Source organism: Haplochromis burtoni, unplaced genomic scaffold (assembly GCF_018398535.1).
Source record: "Haplochromis burtoni strain Fernald_Lab_line unplaced genomic scaffold, NCSU_Asbu1 Contig_135, whole genome shotgun sequence".
In the NCBI taxonomy this organism is placed as follows: Eukaryota; Metazoa; Chordata; class Actinopteri; order Cichliformes; family Cichlidae; genus Haplochromis; species Haplochromis burtoni.
The window spans coordinates 1,594,817-1,613,591 of NW_024582496.1; the positions used below are offsets into that span (position 1 = coordinate 1,594,817).

Here is an 18,775-nt window from a genome sequence, read left to right on the forward strand (position 1 = left end):
CTCCATGCATGGTAAGGAGCTTTCTTGTCTTTATGTCAGTGGCTTCTATCTCCTCCTTTGGCCAGCCTATTACCCCAGCAGGGTACCTGATCACGGGCAGGGCGTACGTGTTGATGGCCCGGATCTTGTTCTTACCATTCAGCTGACTCCTCAGGACTTGCCTGACCCTCTGCAGGTACTTGGTGGTTGCAGCCTTTCTAGCGGCCTCTTCATGGTTCCCATTTGCCTGCGGGATCCCCAGGTACTTGTAACTGTCCTCTATGTCTGCAATGTTGCCTTCTGGTAGTTCAATCCCCTCAGTTCTGACTAACTTTATATATATATATATATATATATATATATATATAGATATATGTATTATATTGTGGGATCCCAGGTACTTGTAACTGTCCTCTATGTCTGCAATGTTGCCTTCTGGTAGTTCAATCCCCTCAGTTTGTGTTTGGGGTTTTTGCCTGACTTAGCCATTAGTCAGACTTTCTTTGCAAGCTCCTTTGATATATAGCATTCAGCTTAGATCCTACAACAAGTTGCTTCATGCTGTACACACACACACACATATATATATATATATATATATATAAAGAGAATAAATTGTTAGGAATAGGCAACACAGTTTTGCTTTGATTTAGCAGCATGTTGTTATTCAAGTGGTCTGATAGTGTACAAGGCTCCTGTATTTACTCGAGAGTCTCTTTTCAAGCTTTAATGTTCCCCACAATAGAAGCTTTAGGCCAATCACTGGGCTTTTCAATCCAGATAATGAAAGTATTAAAGAGCAAAAATACTTATTATGGAAACCAACGCAACCTGTTGAAATGCATTAGGAATATCCCTTCAGGGAGTGGCGTTTTAGTGTTAGGGGCTTAAAATGGAGTGGGGTGAACTGCAGGTGGGGGGCATCTACTTTCAAGTTCTGATAGCTTTTTTCTACCTTTTGGGGCCTGCAGCTGTTTTAACCTTGTGTGGAACAGTGCTTGCGATGAACTGAACTTACCACATAATTGCACCAACGAGCCTCATAACAATCTCATTGAGTACGTTGAAAAACTCCAACATTAGCTTGGCCTTTTCGCCCATTTTCCCCATAATAACTCCAAAAGCAACAAAGAATCCAATTAAACCTGTAAGACACGGAATATGATAATTTAGTATAAATTAATAGAAAGTTAATCATTTTACTTGCTCGGAGGAAGAATTATTCAGACATATTACTAGACAGCAAAGCAACATTCTGCTATGTACAATACCTAATTTTAGAATATATAAAGTACATTTGTATGTATTGTAGACTAAATCTAAAGTGACAGGCAACCAATCATTCATTTTAAGTACTGTACAGAATGAAAGGCTGTCCTAGGTGTTGGGAATGTTCAAAATACCAAACTAGAGCATTTAGTTATAGCACTAATGAAATGAAATGCAAACTAAATACAAATTAAAGTGTGTAAAGAAAATTCAGCCAATGTAAAGTTATAAGTCTTTCCTAAGTTGGTAATAATGTTAATAAACATGAGCACAACCAATCGATGCCTTTGTGTTATCTGAATGTTTCCCTTTGATGATGGAACTTTTTTTTAAAACAGAACTTTTGTTTTACATCAGTAACCCTGCTAAGTGATTCCATTTATGCACTGGGCGTGCTTTCAAACCTACCCAGGACATTCATCCCACTCTTGAACTGAAGTGACCTTTTGACTGTGAACTGCGGAGGTGCTCTGGTCCTGTTAGTGGGTACTGGTACTTTGGTGGTTACAGTCTGGATCTGGACAGCAAGCAAAGAAAACAAGAATCAGTTGGAGGAACTGACATGTGAATCACATTTTTGCAGTGGACGAAGACCATCTGTGAAACTCCTACCTGCTGGAAACAGGCCTGCACTAAGTTCTCTGGGAAAAGATTTCGGATGAGATCAAATAAAGCATCCACACTGGACACATCGTCGTTCTTCTTTCCCTGTCCAAGATTGGCCCTAAGCTTGGGGTTCCCGGGATGGATGGCCAGCACCAGGACCACTCCTAGGACAGCCGCAATCACCGTTGTCGACATATAGTACACCATGGCCCTGGTGCCTAGTCGCCCACTGGATTTGGCATCCAAACCAGCTAGTCCTGTTGGCAAAGTATGTTTTACAGGATATAATAATATTTACTCAGAATGACAATAATGAATCAAAATAGGCGCTAAAATGTCATTAAATTAATCTGTTTAAATTAATCGGCTACTGTAACCAAATTGCTAAAGTCCTTCCAATAAGAGCAGCATGTGGCATGTGAGCTCTACAGTCCACTTTCAGATACATTAGGATAACATACAGATGGGAAATAAATCAAGTGATTTAGAAATATTAAGTATGAAGTCCAGCAAGGAGTTAGGTCACAGAATGCCATTAGAACAGCTCAGCTGCGCTGTGACAGTCTCAAACTCTGAACTTGCCAATGATTGATGTTTAAATGAGTGCAGTAAAGAGTGCCATCTAGCATGACATGTTTTCATCATAAGATAAAGGTGAGGACTAAGTAACTTTTTACTGATGGATGCGACTGCGGTGGCAAAATCAGGAGGTGTGTAGGAATAAAGGGTTAATGTTCTTACTGTAAAACTGCCATTTAAGTATGAGCAAACTTACAGTGCTTAACAAATTTATTAAACCAAGTATCATAAAACTAAGAAATCACAAATATTTCAGACATCTGTAAAAAACACATTTAAAACGTAATAATTATATTGCTATTTGTTAGGCAAACAACAAACTGAATTCATGTTTTTCTACCCGAATTTGAGCCAAACTTCTCTGAGAAGTCTGACATTATCAAGCATAACATTCAACCAATAAAACTAAAGTTTGCTTTTTAGGAATGGAAGTAAATAAATGCATCTTGATATAAAAAAAATAATGATAATAATCATGTGCTTTACTATTTTCTGTATGTTTACTAAAACACTAACATCAACAAACAAATTATTAGATTTTATAATTAAAAATATAATTTGGATTTAAGAGCATGCACACACTGATGGATTAACCATTATAGAAACATAAAAACTCATTTGATTTATTGGTATTGCTAGTTTAAAGCAGCTGTGGCCATAATAAAAGCACCGTATCAGTCTGAGAGAACACATTTTGCAACTAAAACTAAAACTTAGGGAAACATAACTGCTGTAAATAATGATGGGGTGTACAAAAAAAGACATTGTGCCACAGAACTGAATCTTTTAACTAGAGACTGATACAGTAACAGTTTGCAAGTATTATTTGCTAATATATTGGTCAGCAATATTTAGTTTTCTTAAAAGTAATTTGATATCTCATGTTGTAACCTCGGATATTTTTGAAATGAATAAATATAAAGCTATAACACAACTATAAGGCATAAAAAGGTCAAACACAATCCTATATTACAGTCATTCTGCTCAGCTTGTTAAAAAAAACACCTGGCTCACAGGGAACTTACTGTAACTGTGTCTCTATGCTTCACACCAATGCGACTTTCAGCTCTATTTTTTCTTTGCACAGTAACAGACTGTGGCTCATGCATTCACTAAAAATAGATCCCAGTGTAGAAAAACAGTAACACCTGTGTACTTGTGCAGTATGAAATCAACAAAATCTGTTCTGTGACTCTTTTTCCTCCCACTGCTCACCCCCCCCCCCCCCTTTTTCTTCTTCTTCTTCTTTTTCTTTTGCCAAAATGTAAAAAAAGCAATTTTAAGATCATTTTTTCCCCCAGTTTACCAGGAAAAAAACATACACCCACTCTCACATCTCTGCTGTTGCGACTCAACTCCAAGGTAACAAGTAGCACCGTTGACCTCATTTCACGACAGTTGTCAGCAAATTCAGCAGAACATCGTATGTTCGAGTTACTGTGCCTCACCCACCTGTGACCAGACTGGAAACAACAAGAGGCAAAATAAGCATCTTCAGCATCCTCATTAGGATCTCTCCAGGAAAAGCAATGATCATTATAACATCAGGAGGGAGAGGTGATATGTGCCGCAGAAGCATTCCGGAGATGGAACCCAGAAACACACCTGAGACAACAAATAAAAAAGAAAAAAATCAAACACAGAGCCAGTCATTTGTTTAACATCACCTGTCCTCCCACAGTCACTGTGTCATAGTATTACTTGTAGAAAGGTGATAAAGTGTGACAAAGTGTGAAAAATCAGACTTAATAAGGTTGCTTATTTTTCACCTTACAGCAGCTAATAAAGTAATGACACCAAAACTGTTATCACCTTGACTTCAGTCTAAATATTTTTCCAATTACCGTACATCTGTAAAAAGTTTGCAGGGAAAAAGCTCCAAAGGATGACATAAAAGTTACTGAAGCTTGTAAACTATTCTTCTTATACACTGAAATTACGTTTCAAACTTAGTTCCTACTTTAGCGTTTGACACGGCAGTCTAAATGCAATACAACCTAGGCTGTCATGGATGCCTGCTAGTTTAACATCAAGAAAGAAGCTGTGAACATTTATGCATTTAAATGGCACTCAGGAGCACACGGTGAGAGCACTGATAGAGCAAGAATTAAAAAGGGAAAAAAATATTGGCTGCTTTTTTTACATTGAATGGAGGGGATTTTTTTCCCTCTTTTTCCCCAAAGGTGATTTTCTTCTAGAAATGCAGTAAAGGTCAACTGCAGCTGCTTCACTGGTCGGAGCCAGGTGTTGCCATTCTCCCCTGACTGCGTAACCTCGGGGCACACGATGAGAAACACCTGCCTCTTATCTGCTCTAACAGCTGATCAGATGTGGGATCAACAACAGGAGGTTCCATTGAATAGAATTGTATTTATTTATTTAATAGGAAAGGTATTGATTTGTTTAGTTGGATTTTGTACTAAGAAGGTCAATAGACTCTGTGTACTTTAATGGGGACTTCTAATCAGAAAATATCTGTGAATGACGTTAACATGGCACCGTGCTTGCGGCGTCTCTTGTTTGTTTAGTTGTTTTTCAATATTTTCTTTTTGCCTAAAATTTCCTTTACAGATTGTTATCAAAAAGTGCACAGTACAGTTTACAATAGTTCCATTTACACAACACAAAGCTTTTGCAGCATGAGGAGAACAGTGATGGCTATGACAGTCGAAATATCCTATAGCTTTTTTTTTTTTTAATATTCTTCCATCACGCACCAAAACATTGGTCTCATAAGAAAAATGGAAGGAAGAAGTTCCTTCTGTACTCTCTGGGCAGCGTTTGGCAGTTGACACACAGTGATGGATTGGTATGTCGACATACCTTGCATGATGATCCAGATGAATCTAAGTTTGTGTAAATACCATCATGATGATTACACTACCTATATATATTTTAATAAGTTCCCTGTCATAGAAGAGCCCAATAAAACAGACTGGAAAAAAAAAAGATCTGATAACATTTTATTAACCTGGCATCATACCTTACAGGATGTGAGGCTTTATTTGCTTTTTTTTATTTATTTATTTATTTATTTATTTATTTATTTATTTATTTATTTATTTATAGGGTCACTTCACAGGCTATAACAACTGCTGGAAACTCAATCTTCATTGCAGATTTCTATCGTTGCCCTCCTGCTGACAACACCTGCACTTTTCCATCTGCACTTGGAAACCTGCCGTTCATCTAGAACACAATTTCTCTCACTCTGTTTTAAAATCACCCATGAAGCATGTATCCAATAGGGACAGTTACAGTGTTTTTTCACATCTGTAAGCTAAAGGTCTTGGACAGCCTAAAACTGCACAGTGTAAATGTAACCATGAATAAAAGCATATTGTGGAGGAATGAATATAAATAAATAACTTACCAAGGATGGTGAGAGTGAGAACCATGTTCTTCATAATCTTATCACAGAGGGTTCCACATGGATTCTCAGGTGGGTCTACCCCTGGTCCCAGATGGCTCTCATCCATCCTGACCTCAACTTGCTTCTGCATTTTGTTGGCACTGGAACAGGTAAAGAAGGAAGATGTTATAATAATAATTGAGACCCATCATGACATCTCCGCCACACTACTATGTTTTTAGTGTAAAGCAGAACAAATGCTTAGTAAACAAAACTGCATTGATTTGTAGCTAAGAGAACACATAATCAATGTTTAGATTGCACTCAGATAAATTGTAATTATAGCTGAAATGCAGGAACACTCAAGCGCGATGTCCGCACGTGTTAATGCAATCTCACATACTGAAAATATATAAAAACAGTAGTGTGTGAATAGATGAGAAGGCACGAAATGTCCTTGGGTAGGTTAGTTGAAAGCCACTTAAAGATAATGCTGTTGTCACTGTACTAGCAACTACTGCTAATGCAGTAACGGTCAGCACAGATGACGATGGGCTCTATGAATCTCACTGTCCCCCCACATCCAGTAGCTCCTCATTGCAACTGATTGACACCGTAGAGGGGGCTCATGCCCATCTACTGTATACACTCAAGTTTCAACAGCCAAAGGAAGTTGCAGTTAGAAGAAGTAACATGAATACAACCCAGTGTGTTGCAGGTTCAAAATCTGTGAGGAAAAGATGGCAAAATAAGGAAGAAATTGTGCTTGTAATTGATATTACACTTCTGGACAAAAGCACTGGGTCACCGACACACTACACCCACAGGAGTTGCTCAGTCATGGAAACGCATACCAGAAAGCACCTGATGCATGGTTTTTGTGCTGATGCTAAAACCACAGGAGGTTTTATTAGTCTGCATTCAATGAGTCACCAGAGCTGTGGCGACTTCACTGTCCACTATGTAACTCCGCACTCTGTGTGTTCTCCTGCTTTGCAATAAGACCACTCACAGTTAACAGAGAGTATCTGGCAGGGAAGAAATTTCACAAACTGACTGTTTGCAATGGTAGCATCCTCTTATGGTAACTCACTCAAATTCAGTGAGCTCTTTAAAATGACTCATGCTTTTACAAAATTTGTAAGGGCAGACAACATGGCAAGAGGGTTGGTTTCATCAAATGGTAGCAAGAGGACTGAAAACACCTGAATTCAAGGACTAAGCCCAAGGGTGACCCAGTATTTTTGTCCATAGAGAGTATGCTGAAATACTAGCTGATAAGAGAACAGATGGCTGGATGGATTGATGCTTCTATGCTTCTGACATGTTTCTTGGTTCGCCTCTGCTGATCAGTCTCTTGTCTCCAGGAGCTTTTCTATGTGGAGTATGAATGTGCTCCCTGTGGCTGTGTGGGAATATTCTAGTTTCCTTTCACAGTTGGAAGACATACATGCTGAGTTAAATGGTGATTCTATTCTGGGTAAAATACTACCTCTATATTTAATTTAAACAGAGAGCAATGCTCTGTTTAAATATATGAGTAACTTTGACTTGAGGTTTAAAGGTGTTTGAGTGGTCAGCAAGTCTAGAAAAGAGCAAGTGGCTAGCTAAGTGCTGGAGTTTTCTGCAGCTATTGTATAAAAATACAAAATGTATATATTTGCTTCACTGATTCATTTTTAGTTTTGAGGATATTTTCTTGGACATGGTGCTTTGTGTTAATTTCAGATAATGAGCTCATCCATCTGACTATGTACTTCTTTATTTTACTACCTTTTGATGCCTCTGAAGCAACAAGTATCTCAGGTTTGTTGTGGTCTGGAGTAAAGCCTCTTTGACTTAAAGATCAACTCTCAGCTGTACAGCCTTTAAATCCTGTAGAGCACAGACGTACACAGTTATGCAACAGCGCGTGCCTGTGTCATTTGGGCAACCATGACCTTGATGACACGAACAACTGGAATGATGTTTTAAAACAATAAACTCTACAAAAATCCCTTTTCACCTACTAGTTAAAGTATTTTAAATATCCTGCAGATGAAAATTCACGGGTAACAGGAAAGACAAAGCTTCAGTAATGTGTCATATATGTATATCTGCTAAATCAATAGCATATTTGATGATTCATTATTTTAAAAAACCCCTTCTGTCTAAGACATGTAAGTGGGCAGGGAACATGCAAGGTAAGGACAGAACAACTGCCAAGTCAATCATGCCTGTCTGATACACTGTGCTCTGGCATTAATGACATGTAAGCCTTTTAAAGAGGATAAATTTAGCACTTCAGGCATTCAAGTGATTGAGTTATGCAACAGACAAGGGCTTCCCAGGAAAAGTCAAAGTGTCACCACTACCTACCTAAAACTGTTATGCATGCATGTGAATGCTAACTTAATTTATAGTTTGGTATTCAAAGCGAATTTCTTCTTTTCTGCAGAAGGAGAAAATCAAAAGCACTGGACAAATAATTGGATGTGAAAAATGAGTAAGCAGGGTTGGACAGTGACCTCACAAGTGAAAGGTCTTCTGGAAAGTGCAGGCTAGGTAATAATTTTATGCTTTTACCATTAAAAGAAACACACCCCTTCAATGTGAGGTTGATTCAGAGCGAACTGAAGAATAGAACAGCAACAATGAAAAACAACGTTGTCTACTAAAACATCACCAAGGACAGCAGGTCTACTGTAGCTGTACAACAGACAAAAGATTGTCCTTATAGCTTTTGTTTCTTAAATGCACTTACTGTATAATGCATCAAGCCCGTGCATAAAGTTGCATGATCCTTTGGAAAGTTTCACAAAAATTGCTAAAAAACATATGAAAAAGTATTTTGAAAGCACACCGTTCACTGCCGTTACTCATCTCATGAACTACCACCACATCACTACATCCTGCGAATTGTGCTTACCAGTTGGTTTGTATGCTGCTTGAAGTTGGAATTGTACTTGTAGAGAGGCACTACACAACTACTGACTTCAGTGAAAAAATTAACCAAATCATGGCTCATGCATTGGTAAATCCTCCAATCAAAGCCCCCCCAAAAGTATGTTTTTCTCCCTTTACACAAAAGCACCTTCAGTGCTTAAAATTCTGCAAATGACTTCCTCTTTAGCAATCGATATACATCCACAATCACAGATGCCTGTTCATTCAGCTGCAGGAAGGTGCATAAAGGTGACTAACGTGGAGGTCTGACAGAAGCCTCCCAGACAGGAGGGGTGGAGTCACCTTGCTAAGATTAGCCAGAGAGTGGAAATCCTCGTCGCCATCTTTATTTTGTCCCTTCTATTTTTGCATTTTTTTTTGTTTTTGTTTACTTTGTATTTGAGACAGAAAGGTTGCATGTATAAGTCCTTGGGGCAATGCAAATATGCAAAGTCTATTCGAGAGTATATAATTAATACTTTCAAATTCAGGGGCTGCACAAATACCATTCTGTACAACCCATTTTACTCATAATGACAGTACTGTAGATTTCATCATTCAAAGCCTGCTTTTCATGGCTGACAGCTTTCATAATAGAAGTACTTCACAAGCTCTATTAACCAGTTTTTTAAATGTAAATGTACATTTTGGTGGAGATTAGGTAAAATCATAAGCATGGCCGTTTTACATAAGCAGTGCTGCTACCGTCTTTTCCCCTTGAAATTTTCAGCTTCATATGGCTCATGCTGCTATGTATTTATATCAGGTGCTGCATTTAATAATGGCTAATCAAATGTGGCCCGCTTATTAGTACTGCCTTATGGGTTGTTGCAAACTGATTTATTTGTAACATGATTTCGCTTGAATGTTAATCGCATGCTTCATTAGTACATTTGTTCAATTAATTGAAGGGTTTATGTCAAATTCTCAATTAATATTAAGCAAGAAGTTTAGAGTAAACAAAAACTTCCAAATTAGTCAGCAAAAAAGCTTGAAGGAGAAGTCATTTAGCAGAATAACGCTGGTTTATTAGAGCATAACGGAAAAACTGATTGCAGCTTTCGTGTTATTTTCATTTTGGAATATTTAATCAGACACAAATTAACACTCGTGTTTGAGTAAGATTTTGTGTCTCTCGTCAATTTTAAAGGCAGTTTTAGCATGCAGGGAGCGTCTGTCGGAGTCACAGCTTAAAAACAACAAGACTGAGATGATTGTATGACTTTGTTGAAGGAAAAAGTAAATCAAAGTAAATTAAACCCTATATATGTCTGTTATAATCCAATAACATAACACTGAATGTTTCTCTAATTCTACCGTGTTTAAATCAAGCAAACTTAGCATAGCAAAAGCAGCAGCAGGTTATGCGTTTATTTGAGGTATCTGCAGAAGCTCGTGTGTTTAACACAGCTTCGACATTGATTGGCCCCAGTCTGATTGTTCTCTTGCTGAAAGTTCTTTTGGTCTAACAGGGTGACATGGACATGTTACATGCACTCATTGGTAGCAGGACTCTTAGCAGCCTTTATTTTAACAAATTAAAAAGAAAGATAGAACAAAAGTGTTGGAGTGATTGACTTTAGGTGGAAAAGATGATTACAGAGATGTGCATGATATCAAAGGAGCATTTTAACAACTTTGATAGTCGTCACACTGGCGAGAATCAAAGGAGATTTTTATTCAAAGGCTACATAGCTGTTCTAAGAAGTTGGCCTATTTTCCGCGCAGTTTGCAGAGTTGCTGGTTATAAGACAGAGTGAGGATTCCAATTACGGAGCTGCTCTCAGAGCATGAGCCAGGAGAAGAGATGGAGTCAGAGCACATGGCAAAGCATTTGTTTGTGCAACTCCGGACCTAGCCCCGCCTTTTTCTCCTCTCAGCAACAAGCCCGCCTCATGCCGCAACACCTGACAACACAAGCCACGCTTAGACTGCAGGTGTCTATAATTAACTAATCTGTCCTGAGCCGCCCTAATCCAGTGCACATACACACCAAAATGGATCAGGCACACTTGGAGAGCAAGTCTTAAGCTGTCATAGAATAAATTTCATAAAATCATTAAGATATCTTCTTTGAATTCCACAGCTAGATGGTAATATTATCAGATTTAGGAAAAATAATAATAGTAACACTCTAATTATAAAAAAGAGCAAGCTAAGAACACCAAGCCCCACCCTTATCACAACTACTACTGCCCCTTCCAATCTACACAAATACCAGCCATTCTTACATTTGCAATCACTCCTGACTGCAGTTTGCAGTGCAGACGCTGAATTTTACCGCAAATAACCACAAGTCTGATTTTATTTTTAATTGTAATATTTGGTTTTGCAATTTAATGACATGCACGTTAAAATTCAAGCAATTCCAAGTGTCTACTTTTTGCATTCAGGTGTGCTAACTATATTTGTGCTGACCTCAGCTATCTAAAGACAAATTCAGTAAACCAAATGGCCATTTTATAATTGAATAAATGTTTAACTGAACAACTTATTGTTTGATGAGCAATAACATCAAGTGCATAAAATTTAGAACAGCTGTTTCTTTTAATCTGATGAAAATAAAGCAATAGAATGGTGTGCACAGCTTGTAAGAGAATTACTATCAAATGCTTTCATTATTGGTTTAATGTTCATTAGTTAATCAGGTAGCTATTGTGCATATAACTGAAGAGGATAAATCAAAGCCCAGGAACTGTGGGTTAGGGTTTAACAGTAATTGTTGTTGTCGCTAATGGGCCAGAGAACGAATGGCACAATGAGCTTTGGAGTATTTATATTCAGTTGCAAATGTGCAACACAAGATGCAAGAATGCTCTTTTTATGTTTTTTCTGGAGTCTGCATGGAACATGCAGGCTTAGGTGGTGAACTGAAGTTTAAGGTCCGAGCAGAACACCAAATTGGTTCATCATCAAGTGATGAAGTGTGAGATCATGGGTACATACTTTGTCATGGATCCCAATTTCACTGTTCAGTCAGGCTAACAGTAGCAGATCTGATCAAAAAAGTAGACAATTACATCAGCAAACAGTCTGTATTTATTTTTTTTTCACCCCAATCACTTTTAAGGTTTGGTTGAATGAGTATTATGGATAAAGCATGGTGGCAGCATGGTGGCTGGTGGTTGCAGCGATTAGCACTGTTGCCTCAAAGCAAGAAGGTCCTGAGTTCAACTCCACCACCTGGCCAGGGTTTTTTTGTGTAGAGCTTGCATGTTCTCCCCATGTTTGCGTGGTCCTCTCTGGTTAATTAACTCCCACAGTCCAAAGACATGCAGTTAGAGGCATTAGCTTAATTGAGGATTCTAAACATGCCCATAGGTGTGAATGGTTGTCTATCTTTCTGGATTAGCCCTGCGTCAGATTGGTGACCTGTCCAGGGTGTACCCCACCTCTCACCCTATAGTAACTGGGATAGGCTCCTGCCTCCCTGCGACCCTGATGAGGATAGGTGGAAGAGGATGGGTGGATGTGAATAAAGTATGCTTTTAACTAAAACCAAAGTCATTGCTACACAACTTATAATAGGACCCCTGCTAGTATGTTCTCATATTTACGGGACATATTTTAAGCAAATTAAGAAAGGAGGAATAATTGCCTCTTTTTTTCTTTGTAAATGCTACAAGGTCAAAGGAATACAACTCCCCACACGCACTGAGGCCTATTACATACAGTAGGCACGCAGCAAGAGAGCAATTTAACTATTTTTTTTTAATCTCCCAAGTGAGAAAAAAATAAAATTTCATCTGTCTTAAAGAGTACTGTTCCAAGATTGTTAACAAGTGTAAGCTTTACTGTAGTGCTTATTTCTACAAAATACACATTAAGTGAAAATGAGTAATTTCAGTAGGATTTTTTTTTCCTTTTTCTTCTTGGAAGAAAATAAAGTCCTGCACAAATAGCGAAAGACTAAATGTCTCATCGAGACAGATGGCATTTTTACTGAATCACATTGCAATGTCCGAGATAGATATGCAGAATCTGTTCTATTCAGAGAGTCAGAGGAATACTAAATCAAAGCACTTTATTTCTTTTATGCACCAAGAAGAAGTAATGAGGTAAGTTATGTTTTTTATTTGTCCTTTGAATTTTCCTTTACTATTGTGTATGGTTTTGCCTTGACCACTCATTTGTATTCTGAGCATTTTCAAACTAATAACACACACAAAACAGTCACCACGGTGTTCTGAAAAATAGCTTTGACACTTCAAAGATATAACAGCAGCACGAGACTTTAGTGTATAGACACTGCCAATCAGTCACGTCTGCTCACATCCTGCAAATACTTTTATCAAGAGATTCTGTGTAGAGAGCAAACCAGACATAGTCTATGCAAAATGTTCACTTAATATCCCAAAACATGACATCTGAGAAATCCATCTTGTTTAAAATATGTGTTGTAAATAAATAAATAAAAATAATAACTTAAATCAGTTCATGGTAGTTTACTACTGTAACATCCTCAATTGTAAGTTATGACTGATGGACTTAATGATTTATTTATTATTTGTTGTTTTTTTAACAAAGACATGCCTTCAAACTGCAACAAGCTAAATGTCATATAGAGTGAGTGTTGTCACTGGCTAACAGCAGCCCATCATGCTTTGCATAAGCATGGATTGCAATCATGATGTACCACTACGACTGATGATCATATTTCAGTGATGATTTTAATGACACGTGTCTCGTAAGAGCAGGATTTCAGTTGGATCCGAGCCAGGGCTTTACTCCAGCTCCTGATTATGAGAGTTAATTGCTCTTACTTATGCAGGAGATGTACAATTAAAACATTTCAGATCGGATAAGGGGCTCTTGACTGGCTCTGCCATCATGCCCTCCACTTCAGAATGAGAAGCAGAGGAGGAAATGCTGTTTCTACTCAGACTCGTTTCACAAAGTCCACTTTTCCCTCATCGCACAAACTCAGGCAAAATAAAGCTAAATTATGCACATGCGCTTCTTTCCTGTTCTACCAGGCGTTGGACAAGAAGACTGATATTATTATTTTTTGTCACTTTGCATTCAGATGCTGAAAGTGTGTAGTCTGGCACTAGCTGCAACTGGCACTGATAATAAACAACCCATTCATTAGCTCCAAAATCATAAGCATACCATGTGTCAGGTTTTGTTTTGTGCTTTTTTTTTAATAAGGAGGCATCATGAATTTAGGAGCTGATGAAAATGACTTACACCTCTTCCCACGATGCACCGGTGTGACGTGTTTTATAGACAGTGATGACATTTTCAGTATCGCATCTGGTCTTTTAAAATCATTTCAACATCTGCTACCAACTGCACAACTGAAGTTCACTTATAGAAAACTGGGGGAAAAAATCTAACATGAGTGTTTGCATCTGTAAATTATAGTATGGCACATGTCAAAGTTCCTCTTGGTGCTTTTCAGCCTTCCTGTACTCTCTGTGCCTACTGAGAGTAATTGCACTTTTAAAGGTTAACAGTTTCCCTTATGCCTGGGGTCCTGAATAGACAAATGGAAGAGTTGGAATTTTAAGCCACCAAAAAGATTTTAACTAGGCGAAAGACTTAGAGGAGGTATTGATTTAATTGTAGAGTAGAGAAGGTAATTCTACCCATTTATGAAATGATTAAAAACAGATTATTGTTTCATAACCAGCTCGCTTTTCTTTGCTATTGTTTTTTAGTAAGTCAGTAACTTCTGCAGATGCTCATCCGAAGCATCCCCATATCGTAGCAAAGAAATGAGAGATGAAGCTCTGATCCTTTTGCATCTATGGCACTTTAGTTAGGTTTAAATATACAGTAGCTGAGCGTCACCTATAGGAAAAAGATGATGAAGTTCTCAGTGATTATAATAATACTACTTGGAATCAAAGGCTACTTAAATCTTTCTTGAAAATTTCACACACAGCATTAAGAAACAGGAAGTCGCTACTCTGAATGGTTTTAATAATATAGAGTGTTTTGCAATCTGCTTCAGCTCGAATGTTCTTGGACATGTAGTCCCAGACAGGAAATCCCTGACAGTTGTATCTTCAGCTTGATCTTTTACCTGTAAATGTCATGGCATTTACAAGGGCTGCCAGCCAATAGAGAGTCCTTTAATAATACTAAAACAAATGAATATTAAAAACTAATAGAAACTAATGTATAACAGCCATCGAAACTACTGAAGCCACCCTGGACAGGTTTGGCAGTCAGTCACAGGGCTGATTTATAGAGACAGACAGCCATTCATGCTCACATTTAGACCTACCTTTACAATTTAAAGCTGCCAGCCAGACTTCCATGTCTTTTAACTATGCCAGAAAACTAGAAGAAACTGGATAAAACCAAACCCAGGACAGGGGGACATTTTAAGCTGCATATATGAAGGCTCCAGTCTGCCAGGAGCCAACATAAATGGGCACTGTGTGCAGAATTTAAGGTATTTGCATGACTGCGTCCAAGTCTTCTGTTGCACCAGTTGGAGGATTTTTATGTATTTCAGCGTATTTTCATATTTAATCAAATACTGCCACTTTGTTAAAGGCACTGGCATCTCAGAGATGTGCCCAAGATATTTCAGCATATTCTGCGTAGGCGTTGGTGCAGTAAACCAGGTCTTGGCAATAGTGAGATGAGTCTGACTCCAAACTCATCACATTTGGATGCTTGTTGAGCAACCCCTGGCATCATGTTTAAACACACTTTGTGGCCTTAAGTGCAGAAGAAAGAGGGCACATTTAAACCTAAACCACTAGAATATTCTTAAACTTAACCTGAATGAAGAACAGTTTAGTTAAAGCTGTAACAGCAGCAGCCACATTTCCTCCCCTCCAATGGTAATATACTAAAAAAAAAAGTTGATAAATATTTTAAACCAGACTATTCTACAGCACTTTTGACCAGGGCCCACTACTGCTTCGTCACCCTTATTAGCTTACACTCCCTGACAGAAGAATTAAAAAAAACACTTTTTTAAAATTAAACTAAAAATAGAAGTGGGATTTGCAGTGTAGCCCTTTGGGATATCCTTCTGAAAGTCATCCCCTTGCAGCCCTGTCTCCAGTTGAAGAATGTGGTGGGAGTCAATCGCACAGAGCAACAAATCTTTAATAATGCACAGTTGGCCAAAAGCAAGCAGTTTTGCATTCCTCTAAGAAACTGTCAGCTACATAAAATGCATTATGATTTGTTCCTCTCTTGAGATGTGAGATGTAAGTGATTCATTTTGTCTTTTAAAAGGATATTTGTTTGTGGCTTAATTCAAGTCTTTGTGGATGGATGATTTTCACTGGCTAGGCACTTTGTCAGTATCCACTGCCGACCTACAACAAACAATTGCCCTAAGAGCAGATGTGGGAATACAACCAAGCACCAAACATTACATTTAAAGTATACGGGGCGATTGTGGCTCAAGAGTTGGGAGTTCGCCTTGTAATCGGAAGGTTGCCGGTTCGAGCCCCGGCTTGGACAGTCTCGGTTGTTGTGTCCTTGGGCAAGACACTTCACCTGTTGCCTACTGGTGGTGGTCAGAGGGCCCGGTGGCGCCAGTGTCCGGCAGCCTCGCCTCTGTGAGTGCGCCCCAGGGTGGCTGTGGCTACAATATAGCTTGCCATAACCAATGGGGGGATGACTGGATATGTAAAGTGCTTTGGGGTCCTTAGGGACTAGTAAAGCGCTATATAAATACAGGCCATTTACCTAGGACTCTGTCACAGCACTAAAAAAAACCCAGTTTGCAGATTTTTCTTGCCAAATAGTTACAGACAGCTTACCTCACTGTGACCAAAAAGAACTTTCCCTGACCTTGAGTGGACTCCATATGTAGTGACTTGTACACAAACCTGCTTTCCAGTTATATGCCTATGAAAATTTCCTGTAAAACAAAGGAGGGTGTTATTATTCACCTCTCCTCTTCCTTAGATGTAAAGTGCTCACCTGTGGAAGTCTTCTCCTTGATACATTTATCGCCTTCCTGCTCAGCTTCCTTGTAAATTTCTTTAAAACTAAAGCAGCATCAAGATTCTTTGGAGAAAAGGTAGCCGCTTCAGCGGGATCCACCTACTCTAAGGTATGGAAATCCAAGCAAGCTAAACAAACACCCTGCACATGCACAGTGAGCGCACTGATGCACGCACAGAGGGCTGTGGATTTGAGATTAGAGGTCAGTACCTCCTCTCAGGTGTGGCTGTGGTGTTCTCTCTTCTAAAGAGTAACAGATGAGCAGACTTTCCACCCATTTTTAGCCTCATGACATCATACAGTAAAATGGAAACCTTGGGAGACCTGTGACATTGCAAAACTCAAGGTTTCCAGTTAAATGTAAATAATAAGAGAAGGGGCTATGAGTGCATTTGCAATATTTGTTGTTGAGTAGGGTGGGTTTCTCGACAATTTCTGAATGAGCAGTAGATTCTTTTATGCGTTACTGTCTAAGGCATTATAAATATGAATATTGCATTTTCTCTGGTATCTCAAGATCAGAACTGCAACCATAAATAAGACGGCCAGCAGTTGCTTTAATTCTTGCAGTTCTCCCTGTAAGTTGCAGAGACCAACTACTGTGCTGCTCACTGTTTAATTGGCCAGCCTGAAAGGTGTCCTGCACAAAGCTGTAGAGAGCACAGCGGATGTCTGTGTCTCAGGAGTAAGAGCTAAGTTTAGCAAATCCTCTCAGTGTGTTTCTCAATGACAGCACATGTTGGACGGTCTTGCAGAGAAACTCACGAATGCATAACCTTACATGCCAACATGCTGCAGACACACAGGCACTGCTCATAGCGTATGTGCTGTGACAGATACATGCGCACACAGTGTGCTTCCATGCATCTGGACACATGCACAGATTGTAAATAAGTGCAAATACAGGGAATTGTTTCTCAGTGTATTTTCAAGTACTGATAATGATGACGTTACTAAATTTCAGCTACGAAAAAAAAAGCAAACAAACGCCTATTTGCACAGCTACACTCATCTTTAAGATGGTCAGAGGTATTGAGCCTTAAGGTGGCAGAGATTCAGTAACTTGTCAAACTTTACTTGGGTGAAGAGAGCGAACAACAGGGTGGAGATTGTAACTGGGCTCTTTTGCTTTGAGAGACGTATTGAAGTAGCTCTTATTTCAAACTCCTGATTTGTGACGCTCAAGTCCATTTGAGTTTTGAGACAGACTCTAGAGTTTGATCGAGAGAAACATTTTCTTAAAATGATCTGTGAATTACAAAAAAATAATAATAATAGCAATTTCTTTTTTGTCAGTGATAATGCCAATAGCATGATTATACGCTACACTATAACCAAAGGCGCCAATATTCTTACCTGTGACAGTCAAATAATACTATTTAAACATCAGAAAGTATCTTAACCCTCTCTGCCTCTGGTATCAACACAGCCTGAAGGTATGCCTTTTGTCATTTCTCCCAAGTACATCATTCTATTATTCAATTTTTTATGCCTGCCAGTGGAGCAGGGCGATATGACCAAAAATATTTATCACGATATCCATTTGAAAATTTGCAATAACGATATAACTGACGATATAATTGACACTAGACAAAACACTTTACAACTCCACAACTTTATTAGTGCAAAAAAACCCCATCAAGTATTTTCACTTAAACAAGCAGCTGTTTTTTAAGTGCATTAAAGTTATATAAAACATTAACAGTGCAAATTCCTTGCTGACAGTTTAACCAAAAGGCATTTCCAGTGGAAATTGGCCGACATATCCTCAGCATAACCATGTATAATATCCACAAAACTTAAAAAGAGGTTATACACACGTAATAGTAATATTATTTTGAAGCACAGTCGTATCACTCCGCAGAGGCTCCTGCCTACGATAGCCGTAATGCTCCGACAATCCATCAAGCGGTGCGAGTTCCTAGCTTAGCAAAGTCGTACTAAAACATTTGACAGATTTTCGTGCACCGTGTACGAGATAAAATTATTTCGAGGTCAGTAAACACAACCAGAATTCATACATAAGGCACACGGGATTATAAGGGGCACTGTCGATTTTCAGAAAAATCAAAGGATTGATTTTAAGTGTGCCGTATTTTCCAAAAAACACAATAATAACGACGGCCCGCTAGCATGCTC

General features: G+C 38.6%; 1 protein-coding gene across 2 annotated transcripts in view; it reads right to left on the minus strand.

Moving 5' to 3' along the window:
- Nucleotides 1-16,742, minus strand: part of slc1a2a (solute carrier family 1 member 2a) — a 25,939-nt gene extending 9,197 nt beyond the window's left edge. The window contains exons 1-6 of one of the 2 annotated variants that reach the window (XM_005930807.3): nt 16,613-16,742; nt 5,807-5,946; nt 3,886-4,038; nt 1,861-2,111; nt 1,657-1,765; nt 998-1,124 (exon numbers count right to left, since the gene is read on the minus strand). In XM_005930807.3, coding sequence (XP_005930869.1) covers nt 998-1,124; nt 1,657-1,765; nt 1,861-2,111; nt 3,886-4,038; nt 5,807-5,946; nt 16,613-16,638 — 806 coding nt within the window. In that variant the 5' untranslated portion in view covers nt 16,639-16,742. Of the gene's footprint in view, nt 1-997; nt 1,125-1,656; nt 1,766-1,860; nt 2,112-3,885; nt 4,039-5,806; nt 5,947-8,693; nt 8,959-16,612 lie in introns of those variants that run through there. The other variant, XM_005930808.3, reaches the window with a different exon arrangement.
- Nucleotides 16,743-18,775: the final 2,033 nt, after the last annotated feature.